Here is a 14018-nt window from a genome sequence, read left to right as displayed (position 1 = left end):
GGGAAGGAAAAAGCCCCAGAAAGGGGCAAATACACGTGTTGTGTTCAGTAGTGGAGGCTTGCTGCCTTCCTCTTCCACTGTTTGCGGCTGGAGAGCGTAGAGCAGCGTTTGACTGGGACCCTGCAGACTTGGCCCTGCAGGGATGTAGTGTGTAACCACGGATGTGTTACTGCCCAAGCCTTTGGATCTCTCTGTTGTCTCACTTTTTGACTGACTTTGGAAAGCCTCAGGGGCAACAGCCATCTCTGACTTACTGTTTACAGTGTAATCCAGCCTTGATCTGTTGTTTTGGATGCTATGGATGACTCCTTAGTAAAATGAAGAATTTGTGGTTGCACCACCTGTAGACCAAGAGGGATGAAGGAAATTGTGAGACTTTAAGAAGAAAAAAAAAAAAATGCAAAAAGGGGAAAAAAAAAGTTCTTTAGTTTAATACCTTAAAATACAGCCATCAAAAGAAAAAAGAAATATTGAAATTGACAGTGTGTATTGATGTCTAAACTTGCTAGATGTTCTGAATGTGAAAGAGACAACATTTAAAATTGTGTAGGGAATTGGGAAATATTTTTAACTTTCAAGGTTGATTTAAGCTGTATAAATATGTCTCAATTTCATCTGCTGCTTTAGGTAACTGTTGCTGTCATAAATTCTAGTGGAACAAATTTTAGCATTTGCAGTTTTTAAAATGTCACTGCTTTTCATTTGTATTTACACAGGGAAGCTTTTCTTTCCAGCAGCATTTATTTCAGACTGGAGAAAGGGGCAAGGGAAATATCTTCTTTTTTTTGAATCAGTTCATGCCAAGCTGAGGTGAGATTGAGACCAAAAAAAGTTAATTTCCTCCTTGTGATTTAGAAGTAAAAATTTTTGGAAGAGACTGAGAAGTGCCAGGTCTCAGAATTTAAAGGACATAGGACCAAATTTTAAACACACACTTAGTGGGATTTTCAGAAATGGCAGACTAACAAGATCTTATATGCTATATTTCTTTTTAGTGAATAAGTTCTAAGTGCAAAACATTTTTCAGTAATGCACTTTATTTTCCTATGTACACAGCACACTTATGGTAGTTATATTTAGCTAGTGAAAATGTACTTAAACAGCATCCTACAATATATTATGGATCCTAATTCCCATCCAGTTGTAGCATGGAACTATTTCAAACAGAGGATAATTAGAAATGTCTCATTCGCCACTTGCCACATAAAAACAGTATTCTTAGCGTGTGTTAAACAGGGTAGTCTCTTAAACAGAAGTAGGTAGTTATGTCTTTCTTGCTTAGCAGCTGAGCAGAACTAACCTTTAGTTTTATGGAAAGCAGCAAAAAGGCAGAGTGCAAACCAGCGTTAAACTTGTGATATAAATCTCTTCTGAAGCTTTGTTTGGTGGTGGTGGGAGCAGACATGATGTTTGCTTGAGACCCTTGTGCAACCTGGGTTGCAGTTACAGGAGTTCAGTTCCTTCCCTTGCCCTTACGATACCAGGTCCCGTAGTGCCCCCGAGTGAAAGGCCAGACTAAGGCACCCCACAGTGGCTACTGCCAAGCTTCTGGGATGAAGTATATTGCATCGTTATGTTGAGGCTGTTGTCAGCATTACTGTATGTCCATGAGACTTGAGTGGATGGATGATCTCGCTACAGAATAAGGGTGTTCAGGTCCTCAAACTGCCAGCTAGTCCGAAAGAACTGGTTTGCACTGAAGGTACAGGTGGTCATGGTGTACGTACGGGAGGCGTCAGCTAGGTGTGTTACACACGTTGGGATCTTCCCCCTTCTCTGTTGTTGGCCATACATCCTCTTCTGCTCTTTCACTGTAGTCCAGTGATCATACAGCATATCCAAATCTGATTGGATTTCTTCTGGGAAGACATGGCTAGGATTTTCGGTGGGTGAATACAGCTTTAATGCGTGGGGCATAATAATTCTTGATTGTTGATTGCAGTCTGATGATAGCACAGCCAGCCCCCTACACCTCTGCCTCCTGAGATGCACCCAGCTGTCTTGCAGGTTATGTCAGCTGTACTGAAGCACAAAATACAGATCTTACTCAAGTGGCTCATCTTTTGGTAAATCTCTTTCTCATCTGTTGGTTGGTTTGCAAACAGTACAAGCCTGCTACTGCTGCCTTTCCATCGAGGTCCAAGCCTGCTAATGACCAAGTCTGAGGAGTGAGGAAAGAGGGGAGGTTGTCACGTGAGCTCCCACATTGTCATAACTAAGCTGTGTAGAGCACCAGTACTGCTGACCAAGGGGCAACACAATTGCACGAGCATGGAGCTGCATTTTTCAAAGCAGCCTAAAAATGGTGCACCCAGATGAAGGATTACCCTCTGAGTGCAGTTCTCACCATTAGAAGAAGAGTAACATAGGGAGAGTCTTTTGTTAATAAAGTGTCGCTTTGCTCCATCGTGTAAATATGAGTCACTGTGTCCACTGGGCACTTGGTGGAATTGAGGTTTCCAGGAATGAACTGTTTATTTCTGGTGCCACGTTTATGTAAGTCGTTTCAGACTTGTCATGTTGAAAGGCAACTTGTAGACAGGAAGAAAGATATCTGGGTTAAAATAACCACTCAGCAGCAAGTCTTTGTGGGTGAAATCCTGCTAATTGCTCAGGAGCTCTGGGACACCAGGAAGGACATTGAGACAGTACACATGAAAGACGTGGAGGCAAGAGTGTGAGCAGTCAGCAAAACTGAGAACAAACAGCCAGTGATAGGAGTTGTGGCTTGCAGTCTTCAAGCACAGATACTGTGCCAGGCTGGGGCTGGACCAGGACATGGCAAAAAAGGGTCACTGATAGACCAATATATGGGCAGAAAAAGGTGAACTCCTGCTTCAGTTTTGCCTGGAGAATCTGTGGAGTGAAAGATTAGCAAATCCCTAAAGCAAACCAAATTATCACTAATCGTTCAAACTATGACACTTCCGTGACTGTTCTCTGAGTAGCTGGCTTTGGTGGAACTGACTGTGCTTAGGCAGGGGCATTAACGTGCATGGATAACAAAGTGGCCCATAATATAAAGACAAGAAAAATCCCAACAGTCTTTTCTTCACTGAAAATACCATAGTAGCAATGTTTAGCAAGTGGCCTGAACTCCTGTGGCAGAGTGACAACGGTTCATGTGTATTGGAAGTCAAGCATAACGAGGAGACTATGTTAGCACTTCTGGCTGGAAAGCAGCTAGAGAGTACATTGAGAATTCATTGCGATGTATTAAGTGGTGTACACCGCTGCTGTGTGCCTCTTCCACATCAAGTTGACTTCTGGGATAAAATGTCGGGTTTTGGCCCTCAAAGCTTACTTGCCTCTGGGGTGATGAAAGAGCCCTTTAAAGCCTGAAGCCATGGGATGGTCCAATGAGCATCAGTGTGTTCATTAAGTACAACACTTCTCAAAGCAAAGGCAGAGAGCACAAATAGTGAAAGAATGGTACCTAGAGGAGCCTGCCCTGTTCAGCTGCTCAGAAGGACCAGATTAGGAACCTGTTTCAGTGAAGGTCTTCCTCCAGATACAGACCTCATCAGCTGCAAATAGCACTCAGTACAACGTAGGGTAATAGAAATGTGTGAAGCAATCAGCAGCGTTCTGTATCCAGCTGGTGCCTTCCATGCATACCCTTTTCATAGCACTATCTGTTCATGTCTTTGCCAAGCATCATCCATGCCTTCATCTTCATTCCTTACGGGCTGGCCCTGGCAGATGAAGCTCTCTTCAACAGCTCGGGTCCTCATCATATTGAATTATTTAGGAGGAAGGCTCACTGTGCTTCACCTATGCAGTTAATGAGTTAAGTTTTCCTTCCAAGCAAATCAGTCCAAGTCTGTTAGCCCCTGAGAGCCTCATTCACTGGTGCATCAATCATAACTTTCGACCTGGGACCATTCTGTAAATGCCCTGCATTGATGAGCGAATATTTAACGCTAATGGTTTCTTCCCCTGTGCAGGGGTTTGACGCTAAAGGACCTTACGTGGAAACCGTAGGAAACTGCACAGGGTCTAAGGTGCTGAGAACCACTGCTTCTGCTCCAGTGCACTGTGGGGTGGATGCAGACGGCCCCTGGTTGACCAAGGGCTTGTTGAGCATCCAGGGTTTCCATTCCTTTCAGTCACACCTTGAAGAGAGGCAATCTGCAAGGGGTGCTCAACAGAAAAGGTGTATTCTCAGCCTGAAGCAACGTGCACTGCTTAGGAGCTGTTTCTTTTGGCGTACCATCCAGTGAGGCTAAAACACCCTGGTTTTCCTTCCCAGCTTCAGTTTGAGGAAGCTGCACAGTGAAACTGGGAATTTGCATCTGGGGCCCCAAAAAAAGCATTTGTAAAGAGTTTCTTGGCCCCTTAGCTTTTCTTCTGCTGGCCCTCCCCACTTGCCTGTTTCCATTACTGTAGCATAGGGTGTATGTTAAAATCTCTGGACATTTCAAAATAGGAAGGAAAGATGAAGATTCCTAGCCATGAGAAACTTAGCAAGACAGAGAAAAAATTCACAGATGGACATGTCATAATTTGAGGTAAATGGAGACCCCCATCCTGCCACAGCTAAATCTGGAAGTGCAGAGTGGGGATGAGGATCAGTGAGCAGACAGGCAGAGCTGTGTAGCATGCAGTGAGGTCTCTGCCAATCTCAATATTTAAATCTCTTTCTTTTTTGCAGAAACCGCAAGTCCCCTGATTTCAAATCCTTTCCCGCTTTTACAAAGTAAGTGTGATGGATGTCTGTGGTGCGCAGAGGCGGGCACTTCCACCCTGCAGCCATGCTCGCCTGCCCTCTTAGCATTTTTCATGAATAAATGTTTTTTTTATTATGAGTCCAGATGACAGAAACAAAAAGCCTTACTTCTGTGGCTCTGGTTTCAGATTTGAATCCTTCAGGGTGTTTCTGTGCAGTATGTGGCTGCTAGACCACTTAGACTCACTTAGGGCCTTCTGGGAGTGAAGTTTTGTGAAATATGCCAATAATACGTCTTCTGAGAGACCAAGGTTTGAAGACTGAAAATGAATCTGTGTTTAAGTTACATTTATGCACAGGAAAACTTGTCTTCATGGCTCAGCTCACTAAACACCTTTGCAGAGACAATTCCCTTTGGCCTGAGAGCACAGATGAGAAATGGGAGCCCAGGACGTGGTGGGGAGCAAGCAGGAGGGGAAGGAGAGCAGGTTTGGGATGGGTGGACTCAGGTGGTCTCTGCTCGAGATTCTGCCCCGTATCCTTGATGCTTTCAACAAGTGGATCTTCTTCCTTTGCCTTATAGTGTGTTTGGTTACGGCTTGGCTTGCGTCTGGATTTTAGGGGTGATACTGTCTGCGCCAGCCTTGTAATCCAGGACTGCTGTCCCTTAGCGTAGGACAGTGCTGAGTGCTGCACCCTGGGCATGGCCACAGTGACGGAGGACGCTTGTTCTTTCTCTACTTATAAATCTGAGAAAGAAGTGAGAGTTTTATTCAGAACATGAGAGCTCACGTTGGAAGAGAAATGAAATTAGTGCCAACAAATTTAAAACTGTGCTGCATTCAGGACTCCCCTTTTTAAAGCATGCTTCATAGCACCTCTTCATGTAGCACCTCATTTATTGTCGGAGATGGTGGAAGTGAAAGAGGTCCTATTTTCAAGAAACTTCCACTTCTTTTGGTGTGTGATGGTGTTTTTCTAGGAGACTGCTGCTGAGTTGAATGTGGTTTTCCATCAGTTTGTGTCAACGTTTTGGGAAGATGCAGTTAGACTGTTAATAAAGCTAAAGCCAGTGGAAACATTGGACGAAAAATGCTGAGAAGTTCCCCTTACAGTTCTGCATTTGTTTTTCATCAAAATGTGGACAGAGTGTTGAAATGTGGGTCCTTTCTGTTGAGGAGAGAGCTGCCTGAGGGTCTGCTCCCTGCGCTGCCATCAGTTGTTGAGCTGGCTGCTGGGTTTCACTCATGCCCAAGCAGCTCAGGGCATTTTCTGTTGAAACTTTGTGTTAAAAGCTCTCAACTCATGTTCGCTCCTGGCCTCAAAGCAGACTCTGCTATTTTCTCTGGCTTAGATGTGGCAATGAGAGTTAACATGGGAATTAGAGTGATTTATTTAACCTAAGCACAAATGCTGGTTTTTCTCTGTCTTGGCTTATACGGCCTGCTGCCTTACCCTGGAGCCTGGTTCGCTGGGTATATATAAAGCACTAATAAAAGTGTCTAATAATAGCCCTGGGGAAAGATGTTTTAAATTGTGCAACCGGTTGTGTTAGTTCTATGTGACTCAAGAGACTGAAGAGGCTTCAGCAGCTGCTGGTGCTTTAGGTTTCTGTCAAGGTGTTTCCAGAGACCACCTGGGCGACCAGTAAGGGTGACGTGATGGCATGTCTTGTTTAGAGAGGAGAGAGACCTGGCTTGCGAAGCAGGTTGGCTTTTATGGGGAAGGAGTGTTTTGTGGCTGACACCAGACATATACCACAGACAAATGTCTCTTATTTTGGGGAAGGAACACTCTTCAGTGCTTGATGGGAGAATGAAATGCCATTGCTGGGGGGTGCTACAGTGCTTGAGTTTGACTGAGCTTGCAAGAGGCTGCTAGAAATGCCCTGGGATGGGTGTTTGCAGTGCCACTGGTGGTGCTTGCTTGCAGCGCATTTGTTTGTGCTCTCCACTATGCAACTGCTCTACGTTGTGGGAAAACTCAGGAATGAGAGTCAGACTCCACTGGGATCGGCTGGCTGTAGAGTAGCCCTTTTCTGCTGGCAGAAAGGACGTGTTCAGAGTGATTTCCTCCTCCTTCCAAATTTTTTTTTGACAAGTGTGAAGGAAGGTTGTGTGAGTGCAGCAGCACTGTGTACTCACTGGGAATTGGTGGGGTCTTGGGGCTCAGGGCTGTGGGAGCTGTGGTTACAGGTGTGAACTGGAGTCCCAGCCTGCAGCCTGAGCAAGCCAAGTACGCAGCAAGAGACCAGCTGGCACCAGCAAGTGTTTAGCGTGCCCTGGGGAATTCAAATTGAGGAAGCCTGGAGAAAGTAGAGCACCCTCCTTCCTGAGCCTGGGCCAGGGGAACAGAGCTAGAAGGTTCACAGCACCTGGCACTGCTGAGAGGCCTGTGGGCCCAAGTGAGAACCAGGAGCCTGTCTGAGCACGTGGGGTAAATGGCTGGGGTTTTCTCTTCAAAAGGGGGTACTGTTGCTCCTGCCACAGCTCCCACCCCCTCAGGTGTGGAGCAGCAAGAGAAGCAATGAGGGGTTTGAGGAGGTGAAGGAGAAGGTTTCCAGCAGCGTGAGACAGGCTGTCCAGGCAGTCCTGCTGTGGGTTGGGAGTCTCTGAGCCGTTTCTGAGCTGACTTTACAGCCGCTGTTCCTTCTTTGCTCATACATAAGGCCTGTCTTGGCCACCCAAAACAGTTGGGGCTGTTGGAGAGCAGCGGGTGTTCTCAGGGGTTGGTATGGGCAGCACAAATGGGTCCCAGCTGTCCTCGTACCACCACCAGCAAAGCTGAGAGGGAAGGGAGAGGTTCACTGATGGGAGCCCTGTGGGCCCCTTGCTGAGTTCAGACCACCGGACAGAGAGCAGATCCCTTCTGGATGCTGTAAACCTCTAAGCAAGGAAGAGAAGAGATGAAATTCCCCCTGGGGAAGGAAAAGCAGAGGTCCTGCAGTGGCGTGGAGGGGGCTGTGCTCCCAGGAAGGGGGAAGGGGCACAAGTGTGGCTCACGGGGGTGTTCAGAGCAGTTTTGACAGCTTTGCCAGTTAACTCTACCTTTAAGTTGCAAGCAGAAATCAAAGGGAGGGGGCATTTGCTCGCTGTGCGTACCAGCCCAGATGTGCAGTTCTCTTCCAGTGGTGGCTTTTGCCTGGATTCAGATACAGATTGCCTCTTCCTTCTCTCCACCTTCCAGATCCCTCTTCCCTCTTCTAGCACTGATGCATCCCACCCTTCTTCCAGCCGGCGTGACTGTTCCCAGCTCTCTCCGCTGTGGAGCATAAGGGTCTTAGAAGCTGAAATTGCAGAAGTATGAGGGTTGAGGAAGCCCTGGGAAGTAAAGCATGTTCATTCCCATGGGGATTCGGCACATCCTCCCAAGCGTCCCTTCCCTCCTCCCTGGGAAAGACTTTTGAATTGTTGGATGAATTGAAATTTTATCCCTAGTTTTAACTTAACTCATTTTTGTTTGTGGCAAACTGTAGACTTCTATGACTCTTGGTCTCAAAACTATTTAGAAAATGTTTTAGCATTTTCAGAGTGCAAAATTAGTTTTTGAAAGTAGGCAGTGATTTTGTTTCCAGAGGTGGACATTTCTGTAGTAGAACAGAAGAGGAGGCTTTTGGAAACGGGATGAAAATCAACAGAATTTTTCTGAGAAGAATCACAAATGAGAGACCTTTCAGAGTCACTGAGTACACGCAGCATGTTGTAGTGGCAGAGGGAGGAGCTTGAGATGAAGAACTGTGGAGACCTTGATGGTTACTGCGTGATGGATGGAGATGGGGGGAACCCAGAAAAGACTGGTCAGGAGTGAAGGGGAGTCAGGCAAGGGGAGAGCTAGAAGAAAGACAACACAGCTTTATGGTGATAAAATAGCTGAGAATATAACAGGAGGAAGGTAAAGCAGCTCAGTGAGACAAAATAAGCTGAGAAGGAAATGTGAGGATATAGTAAAACAGGAGAGAAGTGTGCTTGGAGAGTGCTGGATGTATGTGAGTGAGTGCCAGTGAGGTGCCCTGTAACTGAGCTTAGGGGAAGAGTTGTTCTGGTGGTTATTTGGAAACTTGCTTCTAGGGGAATCATGGAGTTTGTGTACTTGTCTGGGAGCAGAGAAGAGTCCTTGGACTGCAGCAGTGAAGGATGGATTGCTCCACCACCGGTTTCTCTGGCTGAGGTTACTACAGGCAGAGATGGCAGAAGGGAATGTATTTATGTTTAAGTGGCACGCAGAGAACTGAAAGTGTCCCAGGGAACCGCGGTGTGACACCTCTAAATTTCAGCTTTCAGAAGCACCTGAGATGTACAGCACGTTCTGTTCTCCCAACTGCTGTAGGGGAAGGGGCTCCAGCAAAGCAACGGGGCAAAGAGCAGGGGCGGTAGCTTTGTAAGCTGCCCTGGCTGCAGCACCGGAGCTCTTCTGACCCTGCCAGGAACCTGTCAGCAACATTCAGCAGGCTCTTTGAAGTGTGACTTCATTCATTAGATTAGTCAAATGTTAATTTTGACACTTGGAGGGGGAGTCAACCCACTTAGTTTGAGACATTTCCATCTGAGCAATTTAGGCTCCATCAGCAGCAGAGGCAAATAGGTGCATCTGTAACACAAGTCATCTGACATTGCAATATGTGTCTAAGAGGGATGGTTTGCACCCATGTGGGGTCTTCTGCTCTGTGATAATTACAAAAGGAGTCTAAACAATTAGATTACATTGTACTTCTTGTGGCATTTTACCACAACTGACTATTTATTTCCCTGCTGATTTCACCAGAAGCAGCCAGTCCATGTTAATTCTCCCAGTCCTGATCCTAAGTGTGCCACCCAGCTGCCAAAATCTTCCCTTTTTTCCACAAGCACAGGTACTTAAGTGCAGTATTTCCAAACTTCCTCGCTACAGCAAAAGACAGGAGTAGCATCACAAGAAAATACAGTAAGTTAAATAAAGCATTGAGCACAGCTCCTTCAGATGGAGCTGGCTCCGTCGTTTCAGAAGGCTGTAGGTTCTGTGGGAAAGGCACAGCAAGGTGTTTAACCTTACAGCATACAAGTATAGCTTAGATGATCTGTTTATGGTCTCTCTTATGTTTTTCCTCGCAGCTTCCTGTAGCCATGGGATGAATTCTGGGTTTTGCTACCTGACATAGACATCTTACAGATTATAGCCAAGTCAGGCTTGGGCTTTCCTGTGTTTTGGTTCTTCCATCCTGGATGCTGCTGCTTTTGCTTATGTGCAATAGATTTCTTAAGTTTCATTGATGCAGAATATGTAGATACAGAATTGAACATAGACACAGATTTGAACGTAGATACAGATTTCTGGTATATTGTAGTGATAGACCTTGCTCTGTTTGTGTGCCAGGCATTTATATGCAAAGTTGTTTATATACCAAATGCTTGCATTTGTCCATTCTGCTGTTAGGAAACAAAATGCCACAGCATAATGGTGGCAGTGTGCTGGTACATCTGGAGGTGTAGAAGCAAACTGCAACATGTTAATATTTCAGCCACTGTAGTTTGATATTACATCTGTCAACTAACGCGCTCAGCTAATACTGTTTAAACGAGCAACTGCAAACATTTGCTATTAGGTTAATTCAGTGGAAAAAATGCACTTCCAACATACTTGTTAGAACAGAAGTAAACGTATCTTTCAGCTCATGAGGGAGCTCTGCACCCAGCTCTTTCCTGACTCCAGCTCATCATATGACTCTGGCAACATGGCTCTCCTGCTCTGCTCTCAGCCTTCTGGCACAGCTCTGATTTCTGTGCTTCTTCCCCTCCACCTCTGCTTAACCCCGTCGACTTGCTGCCGCCGAGCCCAGTGCCACTCACCATTCCCCAGTCTCGCTGCACTTGTTGACAGCCACAAAAAAAAAAAAACAAGCTGAGTTCCCCCATGGCACTTCTTCATGCCCCAACTTCTGAGCAACAGGATTTTTCACAGCCCGCTGCTCCTTGTCTTACTCAGGAAAGGCAGCAGAGACTGGAATTTGACAGAACTGGATGTAGAATTAATTCACCGTGCTTTGCTTTCAGGCTTAAAAAGAACAAGGATATGCTTAAAACAGCCTGCAGCAGGCATGAGCTAGTAAACCCCGGTCAGTGTGTAGCCTCTCAGGTCTTTGTGCAGGTTCACTGAGATGCCACACACACACACTGGCAGGTGCTTCGCTTTAGTGCACGAGCTGTCCCTCTGCCATCCCGGGCCTTCTCGTGGCAGTACAGTGAAGCACACGGATAAATGCCTGACCCCAGGAAGCAGTGATGTGCCCTAGTGCTTTCCCAAATCACAGCCCGAGCCCTGCAGGTTCAGTTCTAAGGAGCTGTTGTGACATGTACACGTGGGCTGAGGTGACAAGGACCGGGCCCTAAGGCGCTGCCCCGCTGCTGTACAAACTGAAGTATGCACGTGTGCTGCTTCCCTGCATACTCTGTATAATTCTTCTGAACTGATTTCTCCCAAACAGAGCCTTACACCTGTGGAGCTTGTGGAATCCAGTTCCAGTTTTATAACAATCTCCTGGAGCACATGCAGTCCCATGCAGGTAAGCTGGGCACTTCGACTCGCTTAAAGCGGAGAATTAAATTCTGCGCTGATGCCTGACGTTGACCCCGTTGTGTGTCAATAGAGCTTTCTGTGCTCACGGTTTCCAAAGCCCCAGGGATTTCACCTGCAGCAAAAACCATACTCAAAGGCTGAAGCACATCACAGTGGCTGCAACAGTGGAAGGCTCAGGGTATATCATAAATATTACTCCTTTCCATAGGAAGAGAGGAAACGTGCCACACTAGCACAGAGCACATCAAACTGCTCGTTCCCTTTATCCAAAGGTATCTAGAGAATGCTCCTTGTGTAAGCATTAATGGGTCACTCCTACAGCAGATCAAATCCCTCCTCTTGCAAAAAGGATAGTTCTCATTGAAGCAAACAAAGCAGAAATGCTCGCAGGGCAGCAGAGCCTTTGCCTACACAAGTCATTTTCCGTGCTTGTGTATCCTGGAGTTCTGCAAAGGACTGAAATGTGTTCTCAGGAGAAGAATTTGCCATTTCATCAGTCGTGTTTGTTTTCTTCTCAGCTATCTACAAAAGAAAATTCTGAGGAGTAGTTCCACTACTTTGTTTCTAAGCCACCTTTTTTGTTTTCTATGTCAATACGTGAGACAATTTTAAAATTTCAAAGCCAAAGCTGTTTCAAAAACAGCACTCAGAATATTCAAAAATGTAGAAATAGGATTTTTTTTATATTGGCAGATTTTTTTTTCCCCTCTTGAATGAAAATTCAAGTGAATTAACACAGGTTTACAAATTAGGTCACCTTTGACAGACCTGTGTTCTCCAAGACACCTGCTCTGTTGAGGTATATGTTCAGTGCTTGCATTTGCTCTCACTCTACAGGTAAACCCTGAGTAGACTGGCACGGAAGGACAGGTGGCTTGGGGAAAAGCATATTTCCCATTCTGTAACAGTAATTCTAATCAAAGTTCTTATCTTGTTCTGTGTTTTAGTTTTAGTCCTAATTTTAATGAGTGTCCCTTGAGTACTTGACCCATGCGGTTCCTCGGTTCCAGTTCAGTTCTCATTGGCGAACCTTAGTGCAGGCTTTGTGTGGTGTTCTGCAGCTACTTTATCATCTTTGTAGTGTTGCACATAGACGTTTAGGGTGATTTGTTATAAGATGGTGTGAGTTTTGTGGATGTTATTTTCTGTTAGAGCACAAGCTGGTTGATGTGGAGTAATTGGACTTCACGGTACTCCGAGGAGCAGTGAAGCTCTGCTCAGGGTAGTGGCTGCCATCACTCCGTGGTGTTGGGGTCTGTTCTTGATGTTTGTCGATGGCAATTTTTGCTTGCCTCCAAGCTGCGTCCTTGACCATCCTGTTCCTTGTTTTGGTCTCTGGTAGTGAAATGCAGCATTTTGAGTTACCTAGTTCTTGGTGACGCTGAGTAGAGGAGCTGCAAAGGAGGGACCAAGGCTAAGGTGTCAAAGGGGAGAATGGCAATTCACTAGCAAGGTGTGAGCTGTTAAAAATGTTAAGTTAGTGCTGTCTGCAGCTTCTTCCTTCTCTCTTCTTTACAAATGACCCATGGCCTCTGGGCTTGTTCACCTGGCTTACCTTGGACACAAAACAGGCCTGGAGGGAGCAGGTACCGGTGATCTGACTCATGTAATGTCAGCAGAGATCCCCTCTCTCCAACTCAGGATTACTCCTGTTACACTCCGTATTTTCTCATCTCTTCTTGCTCTGTTTGTAACTCACTGTCCTCTGCTTGGCTGCTTCCCCCCGAATGTCTCACTGGTACAGTGTCAGCAAGTTTGTTCGTGTCTTCTGTAAGTGCTTTCTCCAGGTGTCACCAAGGCTGTCCCCTGTGAAAGCAGCCATCCCCTGCTGTGGCATCTCTGCGCGTGGTGCTTGCCAGTCCCGTGCTCACGCCGCTTCCTCTGGAGGGAACAGCAGCCTTTCCTCCGGATCTGTGCAGCTGGGGGCGAGCGGAGCGGTATTTGCTACTGTGGGATGAGAGCAAAGCAAAATGAAGAGGTGGGAAAGCTACAGACAGCTTTAGTGGGTGTCCGGTTCTGGCTGTTGTACTTAAGCAGAGCAACAGTGGAGATTACCCAGGAGCAGCTACTCTGGTCGCAGTTTGTTGCCTTTTAGTCTGTCAGAGCTTGGGGATTTCCATATCCAAGAAACAGCATTGACACGGCATCTCTGAAGTCTGGGAGTGCAGAGACCTTGCAGTAGTCAGCAGAACTGGTGGCATAGAATTCACATACTGGGGACACTGGCATAGTAAGCGTTTATACCAGTCCATATGCCTGGCTCAAGGACTGTTCCATTATGGGGATGCAGCGATACAAGAAGCCCATATGGGTCAAATACTCCCTCAGTTAATGCGTTCAGGAGTCCAGTTTGGCTTATCGTGTCTGATGCAAAGGGCTAATCTCTTCCAACTAAATGCAGTGCATCCACTGAGCCCCTCTCACAAGTTGCTGAAGATGGGAACGTGCTGCTGGCCTTGAGGAGCAAAAACAGGGACATACTTTGGAGAGAGTCCAGAGAAGGGCAAGATGTGGTGCTGAGGGACATGGGTTAGTGGTGGCCTTGGCAGTGCTGGGTTAACGTTGGACTCGATGATCTTAAAGGTCCTTTCTAACCAAAACGATTCTGTGATTCTGTGATTCTATACTGGTTCTTGAGTCATTCACAGGGCTGGAAGGAGGCTAGCCTCGAGGCTAGAAGGTAATAAGGTGAGATTATAGCTCCATAAAGCAGCTACACAGTGAGAAGAAGCAATTAGAATGTAAATTGGAGGCTGAAAGGCAAAAATAGAACAGCAGAACACCAGGCAAAGGAATTTGT

The 14018-nt window shown here is 46.2% G+C and overlaps 1 protein-coding gene across 12 annotated transcripts in view; it reads left to right on the top strand.

Annotated features, from left to right (window-relative positions):
* The window catches only part of ZNF618 (zinc finger protein 618), a 156536-nt gene that overhangs the window by 129471 nt on the left and 13047 nt on the right, over positions 1-14018 (top strand). For 10 of the 12 annotated variants that reach the window (XM_068413870.1, XM_068413867.1, XM_068413863.1 and 7 more), the window contains 2 exons: positions 4655-4699; positions 11127-11204. The exons of 1 other annotated variant lie outside the window; for it this stretch is intronic. In XM_068413870.1, the coding sequence (XP_068269971.1) occupies positions 4655-4699; positions 11127-11204 (123 nt within the window). The remainder of the gene's footprint in view (positions 1-4654; positions 4700-11126; positions 11205-14018) is intronic. One more of the 12 variants, XM_068413866.1, reaches the window with a different exon arrangement.

This window comes from Nyctibius grandis, chromosome 16 (assembly GCF_013368605.1).
Source record: "Nyctibius grandis isolate bNycGra1 chromosome 16, bNycGra1.pri, whole genome shotgun sequence".
Lineage (NCBI taxonomy): Eukaryota > Metazoa > Chordata > Aves > Nyctibiiformes > Nyctibiidae > Nyctibius > Nyctibius grandis.
The sequence above is the reverse complement of the archived record's forward strand: the minus strand, read 5'-3'. Positions and strand labels throughout refer to the sequence as shown.